Raw genomic sequence first — 16,398 nt, 5'->3', positions numbered from 1 at the left:
CTCAGCCCTGCTGCTGCAACTATACACACTTCATAGGGGAAGAAATCAGGACCCTGAGAAAGAGGAAAGGGCACATGGGATGAGAGGGTCTGGGATCAAAGCCTAACTCAGTCTGACACCAGAATTAGAGCCCTCAGTCACCAGCCTGCCCTCAAGGACAGGCAAGATGAGGCTGAATAAGAGTTGACTCTTCGTAAGACCTGTGTGGGTGTCAGGGAGGCTTGGCACGCCTGGCTTGGATGGAGTTTGGAATGCTTCCTGGGGGAGGTAGCATCTGCAATGGGCCTTGAAAGATGAGCAGAAGAGATCAAGTAAGAAAGGAGAAAGGATGGGTGGCCCCAGAGTGCATGGAGAGGTGGGAGCGGGCAGGGCTGCTGTGTGCCAGGGACTGCCCTAAAGCCTTGGGCACCCAGATCAGCCCTGAGGGAATGAGGCAGGAAAGATAGCTCAGGGTCAGACCCTGGCAAGCCCGATGCCGGCCAGCCTGGGCATTCTGTGAATCGCCTCACCCAGATGCCAGGCTGGGCCCTGGTCACAGACTCCAAGGGAAAGCTTGGCTTTTGTGGGAAGACAGGTTTGCCCAGAAGTCTCCCGAATCTCAACACATCTCTGTCCAGAGGGGCATTATATGGTGTCCTAAAGTGAACACGGGTGACTGGAGCCAGCTAGGATGGATGTTTGCCTTGGAGAGTCGGGGTCATCCAGAGCAGTGGAGGGGTTACCTGTGGGGATCTGGCCCACAGCATGAAGATGACACAAGTCCACTCTGCACACACACACACACACACACACACACACACACACACACATGCACACCCTACTCCTTTCCAGGAGTGTGCCCTACCATGAGGCCCATATATATCTGCAGCCCAAGCTGAGGAAGAGGGGCCAGAGGCCAGCTGGAAGAGCCTGCTTGTGCCAGATCTTACGTTGGCTCAGCCCCAAAGCCTCCCAGCAGCTGTCAGGTGGGACATGTCTTCCGAGATGCCTTTGAAAGATGTGGCCTCCGACACTGAGGAAGGTTAAACATGGTGCAGCGTTGGTCACGTGACAGTGAGCCACAGAACCGTCCCTGCCCTTACTACCTTTGGCCTGGCCCAGTGTCGGGCACTTGTCCACAGAAGGTTGGAGGGAATCCGGTGAGGGTGGGGGGATTCAAGCCTGAGTCACAAGGCTTTGAAGCTGGCACCCGGATCTGCCAAGCCTCAGAGGAGCCAGGGGTGGGTGGCCCCTGACTCACCCCCACACCCTGAGCTGCCCCAGGCAGTGGCTTTAGCTCCTGACCGCCCTGCCTGCCAGAGCCGGGCTGTGCCCCTCCTGGGTCACTCATAGCTCAGGATTCCCAGTAGCTGGGCGGGAAGGCCAAGGCCTTCAGGCAAGGAGGTATCCCAGGCACACCTTTTCCCAGGAATGTCGGCCTGAAATCACAGTGGGAAGCCCAGCTTTGCCTGCCTGCTGGGCACCAAGTTATCCTGAAGGTGCAGGCACCAGGCACTTATTTTTAGCTGACACTGAATTCTAGAATGAAGTACTGTACTTCTGCGTGGCCCGGCCTCCTGGTGGCTCACCCCTTCCCAGAGGGGAAAGGCGGCCTCCTGGTGGGGCCCTGGGTGCGCCTTGGAAAACATGGGTTCTAGGCAACAGAGTGGGTGTGGCTCTGAAAAATACCAGCTGCATGTCTTGGCTGGTGGTGGTGTTGGTGGGATGGAGGCGAAGGTTGGGGCTCCAACCCCTCCAAAGCAGGAGTCCAGGCCTCAGAGAGAAGAGTCCAGACACCCTGGTTTTTTAGGATCCAGGCCTAGCAGGGAGACCTCAGGCAACTATTCTTTTTCCTAGACCTCAGTTTCCTCATCTGAGTATAGAGCCAAAGGCCCTTGTACTTGTAGGTGGCTGTCTGATCTTTTTTCTAAGAGTTATCTCAAGTCTTCATTGTTAGAGCATTTTTTAAAAATATTTATTTTTTTAGTTGTAGTTGGACACAATATCTTTATTGTATTTACTTATTTTTATGTGGTGCTGAGGATCTAACCCAGGGCCTCGCATGTGCTAGGCGAGCGCTCTACCACTGAGCCACAATCACAGTCCTGTTAGAGCATTTTTAAAGATGAGGCCTAGACACCCAACCCCTCATTAGAAGGGGTATCTGTGCAAAGAACAGGCCTTGTCTGGTGATAGAAAGCCATCCTGTGACACTCCATTTCACCCCAGTCTTTGACACAAACTGTGGGCCCAGACTCCGCTAAGCCCTGGACTGGGAAATCCAGAGGAAGCCATGTGGCAATGAGCTCATGGTCATGAGAGGTGATGCTCTCCCTAGGAAACAACAAAACTGGCTTCAGGGAAAGTGTTACCTGCCTTTCTAGCTTTGGCCCTTCTAACCTCTCCTATCTCATTCCTACTGAAGGAGGGTGGAGGGAAAGGAGGCTGGTTGGGTGGATGTATGGGTGGAAGGATGGAGAAAAGGTTAGACAATGGGTGGATGGAGGAGGTTTGATGGAAGGAAGGATGCATGGATGGAGAGATGGATGGATGAGGGGTGGTGGGTGGATAGACAGGAGGACGATGGGATAGATGGGGTGTAAGCTGCAGTGTCAGCGGATGAGTATGGGGGAAAGCCTAGCCCTGCCTCTTGTTCACGGTGTGAGTGAATAAGTCCTTTTCTTTGGGGCCTCATCTGTGGTGAGAATCATGGGCTCAGCCTGCCTCCCAGGTTTGCTTTTGAGATCAAATGAAATAAGAATGGACTGGTCGGGGCTGAAGATGTGGCTCAAGCGGTAGCGCACTCGCCTGGCATGCGTGCGGCCCGGGTTCGATCCTCAGCACCACATACCAACAAAGATGTTGTGTCTGCCGATAATTAAAAAAATAAATATTAAAATTCTCTCTCTCTTTTTTAAAAAAAAAAAGAATGGACTGGTCATGCCAGACAGGCCTCAGCCACTGGCCTCTTGAGTTCCATGCTGCGTTTTGTGTTTGGGGACACAGGTGAGAGGCCTGCCTGTACTCCTGGGCCCCCCTCTTTGCAAGCCTGCACAGAACTCTCTGCCTGGTACAAGCCAAGAGGAGCCCTTGGAGGGGAGGTACTTGACTCCCAAAGGCCAGGGAGTCAAGAAAGCACAATGGGGACACACAGAATTCAGGCTGGGACCTTGCAGTTACATAGACCTGTCTTCTAGTTCTGGCTTTGCCACACCCAAGCTGTCTGACATTGGGCAAGTCACTTACTCTCTCTGAGCCTCAGTTTCCTCACTTATAAAATAGGGACAAATTACGATACCTGCCCCGTGAGTATGTTGTGATAGTTAATGGACATAATTCATGTAAATCACTTAGTACGGGGCTTGGGATATATTAAGTACTCAATAAATACACACTGCTTGCCTTATCCCCCAAAAGGTTAAATAGGGAATCAGGCCCTGACTACTCAGAGGGAACAAAAAAATTGGAGTCCAGAGATTTCCATCCTAAGAGCTGAGTTCCTGAGTTGGTCATCTTATTTCAAACGGCCCAGCAGGACTCACATGGTCACCTGACCAGGATGCTTTGACTGAACAAGGTCTGCTTTTAGTGAACTGCCACAAGTTGCATGGGCCTCACTGACCCTGTTCTGGTGATTCTTGGATTAATAACAAACAAGGCACATGAATTACTTCTTTAAAAGTACAGTTTATGTGGGAGTTATAAATCTTTCCAAATGGGCTGAGATGGAGAGAGAAGGAAGCAAAAGGGGTGTCCTCAAAGAAGTCATAGAGACCAGAGGAGCCAGGCCCACAGGGCTGAGGCTGCCCTCGTGGAAACCCAGCATGGGGACAATGGTGTGGGTGGTGGTGGCCCTGATGGTTCAGTGCCACCAATAGCACAAGGCCCAGACTACCCACCATAAGCGGGCCCTGAGACTGAGTGGCCCAAACCCAATAGCACAGCCCAACCTTTCCCAGCCTTGGGGACAAGTAGTGATAGGAATGTTTGAAGTCCCCAAACCCTGAGCCCCCAGCCTAGGCTCGTTCCACAGCGGAACCTTCCCAGTCTCCCATAACCGTCGATCCTGACACGGGCCCCTGCTCAGCTCCTCTTTGCTCACTTGCTAAGCTGCTTGCATGATGTGTACCTGCAGCAAAACACTGTGTCCCTTCTGCCAGGGTCACAAACAGAACTTTCTGAAACCTGGTAGGGCCAGGTGGCCATGGGGGTGACTGGTTTTCCAGAGTCAAGAGAGGGGAAGGCCCCAAGCTGGACACAAGAGCCATGTAGCCATAAGCCAGGCATCCATTTGGGGAGCTCCAAATTCATGTCACTGGCTTCAGAATGTGACAGGCCATCAGGGTTGACAGCATCTCTCACCATTGATGGGAAGGCGGGAAGGGACAGGACTGGTACATGGCCACACAGTGTGAGTAGCCCTGGACAAAGCCCCCTGGTCCAGGGCCTTACCTGCTGCACCCCCCACCCCTTTTTTTTTAACTGAGGTACAATATTGTTGGTACACTCGACCCTCAATCTATGTGTCCTCCATCCAACAAGGGTCCATGGCTGCTGGCCAGCTACTCAATGGGGCCATATGCACCCCACGCAAGGATTATAGAGGAAGATTTGGGGTACACAGGGAGACAGCCCAGGCTCATCCTAGTGCCCTGGTCTTTCTGTCAGTGGGGTTCAACTGGGGTGAGGGTGTCAGAGCCCTGGGCCCCAAAGGACCCAGGACCCCAGGCACAGCTGCATCCTGGGAGAACCTCGGGAGTATATGGAAAGAGTAGGGCTAGATTAGGATCCAGGAGAGCATGCCCAGCCCCATTTCTGTCTTAAACAAGTGGTTTAAGTTGTCTCCTTGGACCCAGTTATCTCATCTACAGGGAGTGAAGGCTGGAGGGGATTTCTACAGGGCAATTCCTAGTGTTGCGTCTCACCCAAAATACAGATGCCTCCGCTGTCCTCTGCTGCCAGCCTTCCTCCCATTGAGTCTCTCCCTCTCCAGTTGGGCTGGGGTGGAGTACAGGGGGGAACAAACCATTTTGTGTGGAAAACAGTTCCATCTAAATTCTGACAGGGTGACCTTTGGTGAATCCCAGACCTCTCTGGGCAGCCTTTAGAGACCCAGGCAGACGGCAAAACCAGGTTGGGTGGGGAGGGGCAGCATATGGTGGTGTCAGGGCAGCTGGTGGGCACCAGAGGAGGTGGGGGGGGCATGCCAACAGATCAACCCCCAAGGGCAGGAACATGCAGCCAGGCCCCTTAGAAGGACCCACATCAAGGTCACCAGAGCACTTACTGCGCAGGGGTCAAGGTGTCATAGTCCCTGACCCGGGAGAGGCCAAGGTGATCGTCAGGGCCCAGGTGAGCGGTCCAGGGGCTGGCGTTGGCTATTTTGAACTCAGCTTAATTTTCTCTACCTGGAAACCAACTCTGGCCAGTGGGGTAGCACTGTTCCCGGAATGTCTTCCTCCCCTAAGACCTGGCCCACTCAGGTTCCCAGGCCAGGCCTCTCCATTTCACAGGAGCTCTGGGTGCCCAGCTGGAGCCCAGGGCACGGAAGGAGGGAAACCGGAGCTGGGCTCAGCGCGCAGCTCCCTGCGCTGACCCCTAGAGGCCCCAGCAGCGGCCCCTGCCCTGTCCTCATCCTCCTTTCTCAGGGATCCTGTCTCTGGGTCCATTTAATGCTTCTATTATGTTTCTCAGACTCGGAGCCTCTGGCTCCCTATTGTCCCGGGCAGGCGTTTTGCATTTGTGTAAAGATTAGCCACGTTCGAGCTGCACCTCTCACTCCCTACCGTCTTCCTCCTCTACTTTCTCCAATCCCAGCTGTTCCTTTCTCCCCGTGCACGTTTCCTGGTTCTGCGTTCCCCCTACCTGTCTTTATCGGCCTCCCTGTTTGTTTTCCTCCCTGCCCTGACCCCCTCCTTCTCCCCGCTGACCTGCTTTGGCTGCTTTCTTCTCTTCACGGCTCAGTAGTTTGCATTCTCTCCGCCCCCTCCCCCCCCACCCCTGCCCAAGTCCCTGTTCATATTCTCCCCGAGGCAAATAGAAAGGACTGGGAGTATTGCTCCCTCATTCCAGAAATATTCTCCAAAATTCTTAAGACAGGCACGGTGTGGGGGAGGGCCCGGGAGCTCCCCTGCACAGGGAGTCACTTATGATTTGTTTGCGAGACCAACATCAGGGTCCCAATGCCAGCTCTGCCCCTGTGCCAGCTGTGTGGCAGAGGCGGCCCTGATCCTCTGAGAGCCTCCTGGTGGACAGTCATGGAGCTGACACCGAATGACAACAGCTGCCTCCTGGTGGGCAGTGAGGAGCCCAGAGTGCTCCCAGCACACAGCAAGTGCTCAAGAAAGACGCTTCTGATTCACACTGTGCCTGGCCCCAGTCTGGGGGAAGGAAGACCACGGTAGATGGCATCGGCCTCCATTGATTCCGTCCAGCTTTAATAGGGTTCTCACAGCAAAACTGCCAGTTCCTGTGGTCACCTCTTTTCTCCTTCATGTGTATCTAATGCAGGGACCAAGCCAAACTACGGGATGGCCAGGGTCCCACAGTTGAAAGCCAGGCCTGTCTTCACTCACCCCGCCTCCCTCAGAGAGCACTCACAGGGCTCCGACTGTGTGCAGGGCCAGCCATGGGCCCTGCCTTCCCTGGGTTTCTGGACCTCCATGAGTGCTGGGGAGACAGGCTCAAGGTCCTGCGTCAGGCAGGCTCTGGACATTCCAAAGAGTGAGAAGGGCCTTTCCCGTTTGCCTGGAGACAGGGTCCCTAAGAAGACGCGTGGGAGGTGGACTCGGAGCCAGGCCTGGGCAGGCACAGGGTGACTGCCAATTCCCTGCGCTGCTTGGTCCCTCAAGGTGCTCAGCTTGGCACCTGCACACCCCTACTCTTGTCTCCAGTGAAGGTTCTGGGCCAGCAGAGAGATGGGGAGCAGAATGCCAATCCCCAGGGAGCCCCCTGCCCTGCCTTGTCTCCCCCCACACACACACTTTTCCTTTGCATAAAGTAGTCCCCGAGGTGAGCTTAGCATCCAGTCATGTCCAAGAAGGGAGAGCACTCAGCCCGCTTGTGTGTGCGCCCACAGGGACCTGGTCCTGGAAAGGGCCCTGGGGTCACCTTCTTTGTCTCAAGGGAGACTCCAAGGCAATCAGGTTAAGAAACCCCCTATTTTGCAAATAAGGAAACTGAGACCCTGGAGGAATAGCCGCAGCCACAGCTGTGTGGCTGAAGAGCTTCTGCAGGAGGCACTGAGGAATTGGGGGCGCAGGGGGCAGGGGCACTTCCTGGGTGAGGTGGGGATGAGGCAGCCTCCAGCTGGTCAGAGGTCAGGGGTGAGCTGTGTCCTTCACTGAGGGAAGCAGCCCCAGAGGAGGCTCTGACTCGCCCAAGGCCACTTGGCCTTGACTGGGCCTTTCACATCCCACACAGGAGAAGGGCATCCTCATCCTGGTTGGCAGTGGACAGGCGGGAAAGATGCAGTGTCTCATCTGCTCACAGAACTGCCCCCCCAAACTCCGAGCTCAGGGCAAGGGCTGTGGAGGCCCACCGGAGGGTGGGGGAAGGAGTGTGGGGCACTTTGAGGATGACTTGAGGAGGTCCAGTAGGACTGAAGGGGCCCTTGGGGGCTGCAGGAGAGCCTTAGGACTCCCAGAGGTGCTACGGGAGCAGAACCTTCCACCTCCCTCCCCCCACGACACTGAGGCTAGGGCGGGCCAGGCACCCGGGGGAGGAGGCGCGTCCCTGGCTCTCAGCCCAAGGTGAGGCGGGGCTGGACAGCAGGGGCGGGGCGCTGTGCCTGGTATTATAAGAGGCAACCAGGGCACCAAGGCAATGAGCTACCAGCTCGGCTTAGCAGCAGGACTCTGGCAACAGACGTTCCCGCTCCGGTCCAGCCCAGCCTGTGCACTGTACCGCTGCTATGGCCTCTGTGCCCACCACCTGGTGCTCCGTTGCTCTAGCCCTGCTTGTGGCCCTGCACGAAGGTGAGCCTCCCTGGCCTCGCCTGCTGCTGCAGCCCCCCGGCCTGCCTGTCGCGTCTCTCCCAGAGCTGCTGTGCCCCCAGGCCAATGGGGGGCATGCAGGCGGGAGCCGTGGTGGGGTGCTCTGCAGGTGCAGAGGCGCTGCAGGCATGGGGCAGCTGCTGGGGCTTCCCCGGGCTGGCCAGGAGCTCCCGAGCAGTCAGAGTGCCAACTTCCTCAATTGTGCAAGAGGAGGAGCCTGGCGGGTCCCCCTATCCCAGGCCGTGCCAGCGCCCTGACCACCTCTCCGCCTCTCTCTCCCTCCTGTGCGTTCAGGGAAGGGCCAGGCTGCTGCCACTCAGGAGCAGCCAGCGCTCTCGCCCCATGCCCGAGGCGCCCACCTGCGGTTCCGCCGCTGCTCCTGCAGCTCCTGGCTTGACAAGGAGTGCGTCTACTTCTGCCACCTGGACATCATCTGGGTGAACACTCCTGGGTGAGTATCCATGGAGATCCAGGTGGGGGCTACCAAGGGGCAGGGGGGCAGGGCAAGGATACCGGCATGCTGGGGGACATTTGACACAGTCTGGCTCTCCCCGGGGCCTCCCGATAGAGGCATTGGGCTAATGTCAGTACCGACCAGTTATTGTTTCATCTCCCATGTGGGAGTCTCCAGAGACAGGTAGAGGGCTGTCTCCCGTGAATATTCACAACGGCCTGGTAAGAAACTGTTGGCTCCATTTTCCAGATCAGAATAGTGAGACTCAGAGAAGTTAGGTGACTTTCCCCAAGATCACACAGAAAGGAGTTGGTGGTAGACCCCATCCCTACTCTGTGGATACCAGAGCATATATCTACTCAATCAAGATGCCTCTGCAAAGAATACAATTAGTGATCCATGTTTTGATTGTGCCAGGCCCTATGCCAAGCACCGCATGTGCAGTTTCATCTCATGGGTCCCCTGGCCGCCCCATGAGGCACTATTGTTGTCCCCAAATGACAGATGAGAAACCTGCCCTCTGTTCCCTGGCTGAGCCGCAGTGGGAGCCGGGTGCTGTCTGTTCTGCCTGCACCCGCGCTGCCCCCAGGCCACTGCATACCTCAAGTTGAAGTTTCTGTGTGTGTTTGTGTGTGTGTGTGTGTGTGTGTGTGTGTGTGTGTTTCTGCCCCAAATTGCATAAGGCAAGAGAGGCCCAGCACGTAAGTGTGTGTGGAGCTAATCCGCATCCAAACACTTGCTCAGGGCGGGAACCCTGCCAGGCCCTGCGCGCTGGGTCCACCTGGAGTCATTACAGCTCTAACCACCAGCTAAAATTAGCTGTCACCCAAAGGTGCTGGTCCAACCAGACTTGGGGCCCCTGCCCTGCCCCGACCACCTCAGTCAGGCTGAATCTGCAATCAGCCCCACCTGCACACACACACACACACACACACACACACACACACACACACACCCCTTGTTGTAAGTTAAAGCTCTGAAGCGTATTTGTCACTCCTCCCAGCAAGTGGTGCTGGGTGGGAGCAGCTTAGCCCGAGCCTGCAGCCTGCATGTTTACGTCTATGAAATGGAGGCTCCTCCTTTCCTTCAGGACCAGCTGGAGCCTTTTTGCACAGGGGACTTGACTCCATTGGCTGGAGTTCCTGTCTGGGAAGGGAGAAGGGCTGGGAGGACTCCCCAGTTCCTGCCTTTAGAGGGGACCCTAGACTCCAGCCACTTCCTCCCTGTGCTGGGAGCCCTCACTGAGCCCAGCTGAGCCAGGGCCCAGATGCCCAGAAAAGGGACGGGTCTTGTCCAGGGCCACCCAGCACTTGTAGAGGAGCCTGTGACTTTAGTGGTGGGCCTTCTTGAGGTCAGGGGATGGTCACTTCTCATTGCCATTCTGGTGGCAAGATTGACCGTTCCAGTGTGCAGTGTGCACAGTCGCTGCTCACCAATGGCTGTGGTTGATCTAATCCTCTCTCCCTCTCTCTCAATCTCTCTCTCTCTCTCTCTCTCTCTCTCTCTCTCTCTCTCTCTCTCTCTCCCTGCCCCACACCATTACCTTGTTGGCTGCCCGCCCACAGACAGACAGCTCCTTACGGCCTGGGAAACCCGCCAAGGCGCCGGCGCCGCTCCCTGCCAAGGCGCTGTGAGTGCTCCAGCACCGAGGACTCTGCCTGTGCCACCTTCTGCCATCAGACACCCTGGTAGGTGGGCACCGGGCCTGCAGAGGGAGGGATGGCTGCTGGTCTGGACCTGCCCTGGGAGCAGGATGTCCAGGAGGCCAGCAGAGGGGCTAGCAGGGGTCAAGCAAGTGGCCCTGGGTGCATGAGCAATGTCCCTTCCTGCAGGCACCAGTCTCCTCTGAGTGCAGCTCTGGGGGCTTCTGAGAACACTCAGGTCCTCGCTCCTGTCTGGGCAGAAGGACTGCTCCCCAGTGACGGCTGAGGGAGCTCAGGCCCAAAGAGAGGTCAGGACTTGTGTCGGGCCTCCAAGGGATCAAGCTCCCCTGGGCCTTAGAGGCCAGCCTGAGTCCCGGGGCCTTCAGAGCTTCCTCAGGGGAAAAATAGCCTCTGGAGTTGAGAAGCCGAGACCCCATCCCAGTGTCACAGAGTTACTGGGCTTGAAAGGGGGGTTCTCCAAGGCTTCTGATTGTCCCCGGCCTCAGTTTTCTCATCTGTAAAAGGACTGGGAGATTTTGTTCCCTTACTTAGACCATGTGGGACAGCAGGGACTGGCTTCCAAAATCCCCAGCTCCGGTTCCCAGGATGGTTTACAAGAAAGTCCTCCTCTGAGGCTCCAGCTGGGGCGGAGTTTCCTCAAGCTGCCTCAGTTTCCCCTAAAGCTGCAGGTGGCCAGATTCTGGGAAGAGCAGCCTCCCAGCTAGCTGCCTCTTTTTTAAGACCGAGAATCTGTTCCCGGTAGCTCGGTGTTCCTCAGTCCCCACCCTGCCTGGGAAAGGCAGGATGCCAGGTGCACAGAGTGGAAATGGATCTGCTCCTGAGGGCGGGTGGGGCAGGGGGCTGGGCTGGGCCTGCAGCCAGGTGGCTTTGGGGCCCTGGATAGCCCCTCACTGGGGCCTTATTGCTCTCTATTCAGGGTTGAAGCCGGGTCAGTCCTAAGCAGCCAGTCCCCTGCAGATGTGTTGCAGACTAGAAAGGCGTGGGCCAAGGAAGGAGAGCTCCTCCAGAGACTAAGGTAAGCGTATCACCCTGGTCCAACGTGCCCTGGAGGCCTTTCCCATCTCCCTTCTCCACATGAGGCGTGAGTGTTCATTGTCCATCCAAGAGAACAGAGACTCAGAGAGGGAAAGCCACTTGCCCAAAGTCACACAGTGGCATCTGGCTGACTCCAGAGTTTGCACGCTCAACCACTGTTTTTTGTTACCCCTGGGCCTTGGTGTGCAGTGTTTCAGAGGGTTTAAGGGCTCATGACTGGGAAGGATCACAGTTGTTCATTCAGGCTATCTCCATCAATCGTCTCCCACAACCTGAGACTTGGAGGGGCCAACTGCCCAGCCTGCTGTCTCTTCCCTGTCCAGTCTGCACCTCTTCCCCTCTGGCCTTACTGTGGCTCAGCTCCAAGCTTTGTGCAGAAGGTGCTTATGAGTATTTGCCCACCAGTCTGCCTTAAGAACAGAAACCTCACCCCTGCCCGTGCATCAGAGTGACCGAAGCCACTGCTAGAACAGGGACCCTCTGATTTGAACCCCAACCCTGCCACAAACACATTGTGACCTCAGGCTTGCCCCATCACTTCTCTGTGTTTCAGATCCTTAGTTTTGAAACTAGGGAAATGGCCATCCATTCCACAGGATTGTTGTAGGGCTGGGTGCATGAAGTTGAGCCCAGGGGAACTCTGCAGGTCTTCACCACTTCCCGACTCTGCCACTTAGGGCTCCTGAGGGCTGAACAGTGCTGGGGTCCAGCATAGCCCCACAGGGATTCCCATCCTGTGTGGGGGGGAGGAAGAAAAATGAGAAGCCAGGATGGTGGGGTGGGCAAGAGCAGGCACTGACCCCCACGCTCTCTAAAGATGAAAAAAAAAATTAGAATAAGACTTTGCAAGTCCACAGCACTTCACAGTGTGCAGAGAGTTTGCTGTGCCCATGAGCACCCATCCTCAGGGCAGTTCAGGCCTGTTTTTTATATTATAGGCTGAGAAAGGGTCTCAGAAAGGTTGTGACCCTCACCCACATTCCCATACCTTGAGGCCAGCCTCCAACGCCCAGGCTAAGACTCCCTGGGCCAAGAAGTGGATGCTTCAACATTGCCAGGGTCCTAGCCAGGGTCTCAGCCAGGTTCAAAGGGCGACTGAAGCCATATTTGTCTGGTCTGGACCATCTCGAACAGGACCCTGAAGAATGGGTAGAATCTGTGCAGTTTGGAAGAGGAAGATAGACAGTGAGCAAGGTGTGGAGGAGGGAGGGCAGATTGTGGGAAATTCCAGGGATACTCCTGGCTGGCTGGTCGTTCTGACAGCACTGAGCACCAACTTTATCAAGGACCCCCATCAGCAAAGAAGCTTCTAGGCCCTGTGTGACCTGTCTTCATGTGTAGGCCTTGCTTTCAGGCTTTGGTTACCCTCTGAGCCCAAGGCAGCCATCACCCAGGATCTGGGCAAGGGCTCTCATCCTCCATTGCCCCTGCTTCCTGAGACAGTCCGTGTCCCCTGAGATGCTAAGTTGATCCTTCTTGATTTCCAGGGACTTCTCTGCTGCCAAGATCCGCTCTGCCAGGCGTCAGCGGGAGGCCACAAGGGAGCCCAAGCCGGCCCACTCCAGGTGGAGGAAGAGATAGCACTGCAGGCTGGGAAATGTTGAGAAGAAAGCCCATGTGGACACGGGAGGAGAGGGCAGCTCATGGAGACCCTCCACCTGTTTCCTGGGCCAGGGCCTTGGCCCGGGCCAGCTGGACCCATTGGCTGGGGCTGGCATAGGTGCTGGCCTCCCGACATGTGCGGGAGGCTTCCTCAGGACAGCCTGGTGCCCTCATGCCCTCATGCTGCACAGCCCTCGGCCCCCAGATGGCAGGGCAGTCTGCTGGCGATGGCTGCTGGCCTCTAGGCCTGCTGAAAGTGACTGAGGGGGGCCGAGTGAACCTGGAGGTCGTGTCCCGAGGAGCTTCCTGTTTGCTGGGCTACAATCCAGGAGGGACCTTGCAGTGTGGCAGGCTCACACCTAAGGCAGCCACGGAGGCTGCGTGGGTCCCCCCAGGAGCTGGAATCCTGACCAGCCCCATCTGTCCTCTCTGGCTCCCCCTTCCCAGAGGCCGGGTCCCCCTCATGCCCTGGGGACACTGCTGGTGAGAGCCTGCTCTGCTTCATCCCTCTGTATATAACTTATTTACTCCAAGGACTCTGAGAATCCCAGTTATTTATTTTATTGTATTTTTTTAGATCCTCAATTATTTACCCGAGAACTCGTGTTTGTAATAAACCATGAAATGATGTTCAGATATTTTGTTTTGGCTGAGCAGAGGTGGAAGGCTTCTCTTAGGAAGGGGCTACTTGGAAGTCAGGGGACCCAGGAGCAGAGAAAGGGAGCACCAGGTCCCGGCCCTTCTCTGGCTGCTAGTCTGCCCTCTCGGATCTATCACGTACCGACACAGCCATTTGCCACTGTGATCAGGATTCTGGGGCCTACATTCCCACCAGAACAGAAACCAATGGCCAGGACTTCCTCCAAGAGCATGTTTAGAAGATGCCAAGACTTTGAGGGTATGGAGACCGGCTTCTGCTCCAGCTGCCCTGTCTTGCCAGGGTGACCACAAGGCCCAGAGCCAATCTGTCCTGTAAGGGATGGAGCCAGGTGGCTGTGCCCAGCCCTGGCGGTCAGTGATGGGCGCCGTGGTGGAACCGTAGCCTGGCCCTGGCTGTGCCCTTTGCCTTGGGCCTTGGCAGGGCCCTGCTAGAGTTTGATATTATCTGACTGAAGAAGCCTCAGGCTCCAGCACTGGGCTTGCCAGTCCTGCTACAACCCAAGAAGCAGCCCACCTGGATCCCAGAGACGGCCTGCAGCCAGGGCCCTCCTGCTGGCAGCTGCTGGACCCATGGCCTCCATCTCTACAGACTCTCAAGCAAGCCATGCCCTTTTCCTGAGGCTCGCCTATACTGCGAGTGTCAGCCTGTGACCTGAGCCTACTCTGGGGACAAATTAATGGACTGAGAGATAATTATTTATATATTTCTCTAACACTGCCTTATCTAGAAAACAAATCCTGATCTCCTCGTGGAAGAATAACATGCTGATGCGTGTTGAGCGACTGCTACTTTATCCAGATGAACACGTTCTATCCTCACAACAATCCTGGGATGCAAGTACTTTCATTACTCTCCCTTTTACAAATGAGGAAGATGATATAAGAGAAGGCAAGGAACTTTCCTTGAGTCACACAGCAAGTAAATAAGGGGCATCAGGATGAGAACCCTGGTTTTCTGCATCAGAGTCTGTATTATACATGTGCATAATAAATATTTATTGATTGAATTCATGGATCACCAGTGTGACCTTGAACGAAGCTCTTTCTGCGCCTTAGCTATTTTTTTCTAACTCGGAAAATGGGAAGCAAAAGTCCTCAACTCACAAGGCCGGTACAATCACTGGAGAGGCAAACTGCGGGGCCAGGCTGAGTCCAGGGCCCGAGGAGCAGAGGCTGCTTGTCAGGCTGCCAATGTGATTATGTAACATGTGGGACGGGGACTGAGCCAGAGGACCTGCAGAGAGGGAGAGACTGGGGCTGGCTAGAGTGGAGATGGGGGCAGGGGGCAGAGAAAGGATTCTGCACAAAGGGACACACCTGTCACTTCAAAACCTGAGCAGGACTCACGGGGGGGGGGGGGGGGGAAATGGGGAGGGATTACAGGAAGGGGAAGAGGGACAGTGAGCAGGGACCTATCGAGGAGGTCCCTCTGCCAGGCCCCAGGTGGCTGGATCAGGCAAGGGGAGAACAGCAAAGACGAAGCCACAGGAGCCTTGAAGTTCAAGTGAAGGAGCTGGATTTTCTCCTGTGGGCTGTGGGAGACATGAAATCGGGAGAACCGTTCAGAGCTGGGCTTTGGAAGTTTGCCCTCAGAGGGCTGGTCAGGGCTGAGAGCGACGGAGGTGACAGGTGGCAGGAAAGCAAAGGCACCCACCCCTGCAGGTTGGCGATGCCTCCTGGCTGGAGAGGCCTGGTGGGAGGGGGCGGGCCCAGCCTCTTACTGCCCACTGCAGCCCAGGGTCAGAGCCCCTCTCACATGGCCATGAGCCTGAGGCCAGGGCACCCTCACTTTCTAGCATCCCATCAAAATGATCCTGAAAGCACAGCTAGCGGCCGGAACTCACCAGCTGTTTGGGGCTCAGCAGAGGCGTGGGGAGCCCTGGTTGAAGGTATGCTGGAGGCCTGGGGAGGCAGGAGCTCACTGCCCTTGGCACCAGCCCCAGGGCCCTGTTCAGGGTTCAGAGATCAGTGACCCAAAATGACGGAGCCGCGGAGATGATTAGAGGGAAGAGAGGAGGCAGGAGGCAGGGACAGGCTGGGATGACGCTCAGCCCGTCAGATCCTTGGTCCCCGGAAGTGGGGCCTCTGGCTCGGGCCCTGTACTTCAGCATCTGTCTCGCCCCGCCTCTCTCCACGGGACAAGAACTTTGCAGAGCCAGGGACCACGCGTGCCGAAAGTCGGCGCCTGCTTCTAGATCACACACTAGCTTGCCGGGACCCCGACGTGGGGAACGGTGGGTTACAGTCCGGGGGAAATGGAAAAATGTGAGAAGCAGCTGCCAGGTCAAAGGCAGCTCTGGTAAGGGCGGAGTCTCCATTTTAGAAAGTTTGCATTTTGTGGAACAAAATTCTCTCCCCTTTTAGCTGGGTGCAGTGTTTCAAGCCTATAATCCCTCTCCTCAGGAGCCCAAGGCAGGGGGATTGCAAGTGTGAGGCCAGACTGGACAACGTAGGGAGACCCTATCTCAAATCCAAAATAAAGAGCTGGAGTGTCACTCGGTGGTAAAGCGCCCAGGGGTTCAATCCCCAGTACTGGGGGAAAAAATCTCCCATCTCCCGCCTTTTCAGTAAATACCTAGCGAGTTTTTTTGGTTTTTTTTTTCAAGGTTTTCTGAGTCAAAATCATGTTCCTTTAAATAGAGCCCCAGGCAGAGATAACAGAGAAGGGGCGCAGGATGACTCCGATTTATCGGGGTTACATGGCAGGAGAAGACGCCGATGCAGACCCAGAGAGGCTGAGGCCGGAGCCCCAGGCTGCCTCTGCCTCCCTTCATCGGGAAAGAGCCCCAGAGAATTCTTCATCTCTCTCTCTCTCTCTCTCTCTCTCTCTCTCTCTCTCTCTCTCTCTCTCCCTCTTTCTCTTTTTCTTTCTCTGAAAAGAGAGTCCAGGGTCAGTTCAGATAAGTCATTTGCTATCAAGGCAATAAATTCCTGGACCGTGGCCATCCATTCATTCAACAGAGATAAATAATTGCCTCTGGGGAGAGTCTGTGAGCAAGACAGACACAGC

General features: G+C 55.9%; 1 protein-coding gene across 1 annotated transcript; it reads left to right on the top strand.

Moving 5' to 3' along the window:
* The first annotated feature begins 7,796 nt into the window (after positions 1-7,796).
* On the top strand, positions 7,797-14,395 carry Edn2 (endothelin 2). Its single transcript, XM_078026055.1, has 5 exons — positions 7,797-7,955; positions 8,268-8,424; positions 9,993-10,115; positions 11,008-11,106; positions 12,614-14,395. The coding sequence occupies exons 1-5, from the start codon at positions 7,892-7,894 to the stop codon at positions 12,705-12,707; spliced, it is 537 nt and encodes a 178-aa protein (XP_077882181.1). The 5' UTR covers positions 7,797-7,891; the 3' UTR covers positions 12,708-14,395.
* The last annotated feature ends 2,003 nt before the right edge of the window (positions 14,396-16,398 follow it).

Source organism: Ictidomys tridecemlineatus, chromosome 11 (assembly GCF_052094955.1).
Source record: "Ictidomys tridecemlineatus isolate mIctTri1 chromosome 11, mIctTri1.hap1, whole genome shotgun sequence".
Taxonomy (NCBI): Eukaryota; Metazoa; Chordata; class Mammalia; order Rodentia; family Sciuridae; genus Ictidomys; species Ictidomys tridecemlineatus.
Note: the sequence above shows the minus strand (reverse complement) of the source record. Positions and strands in the feature narration are given on the sequence as shown.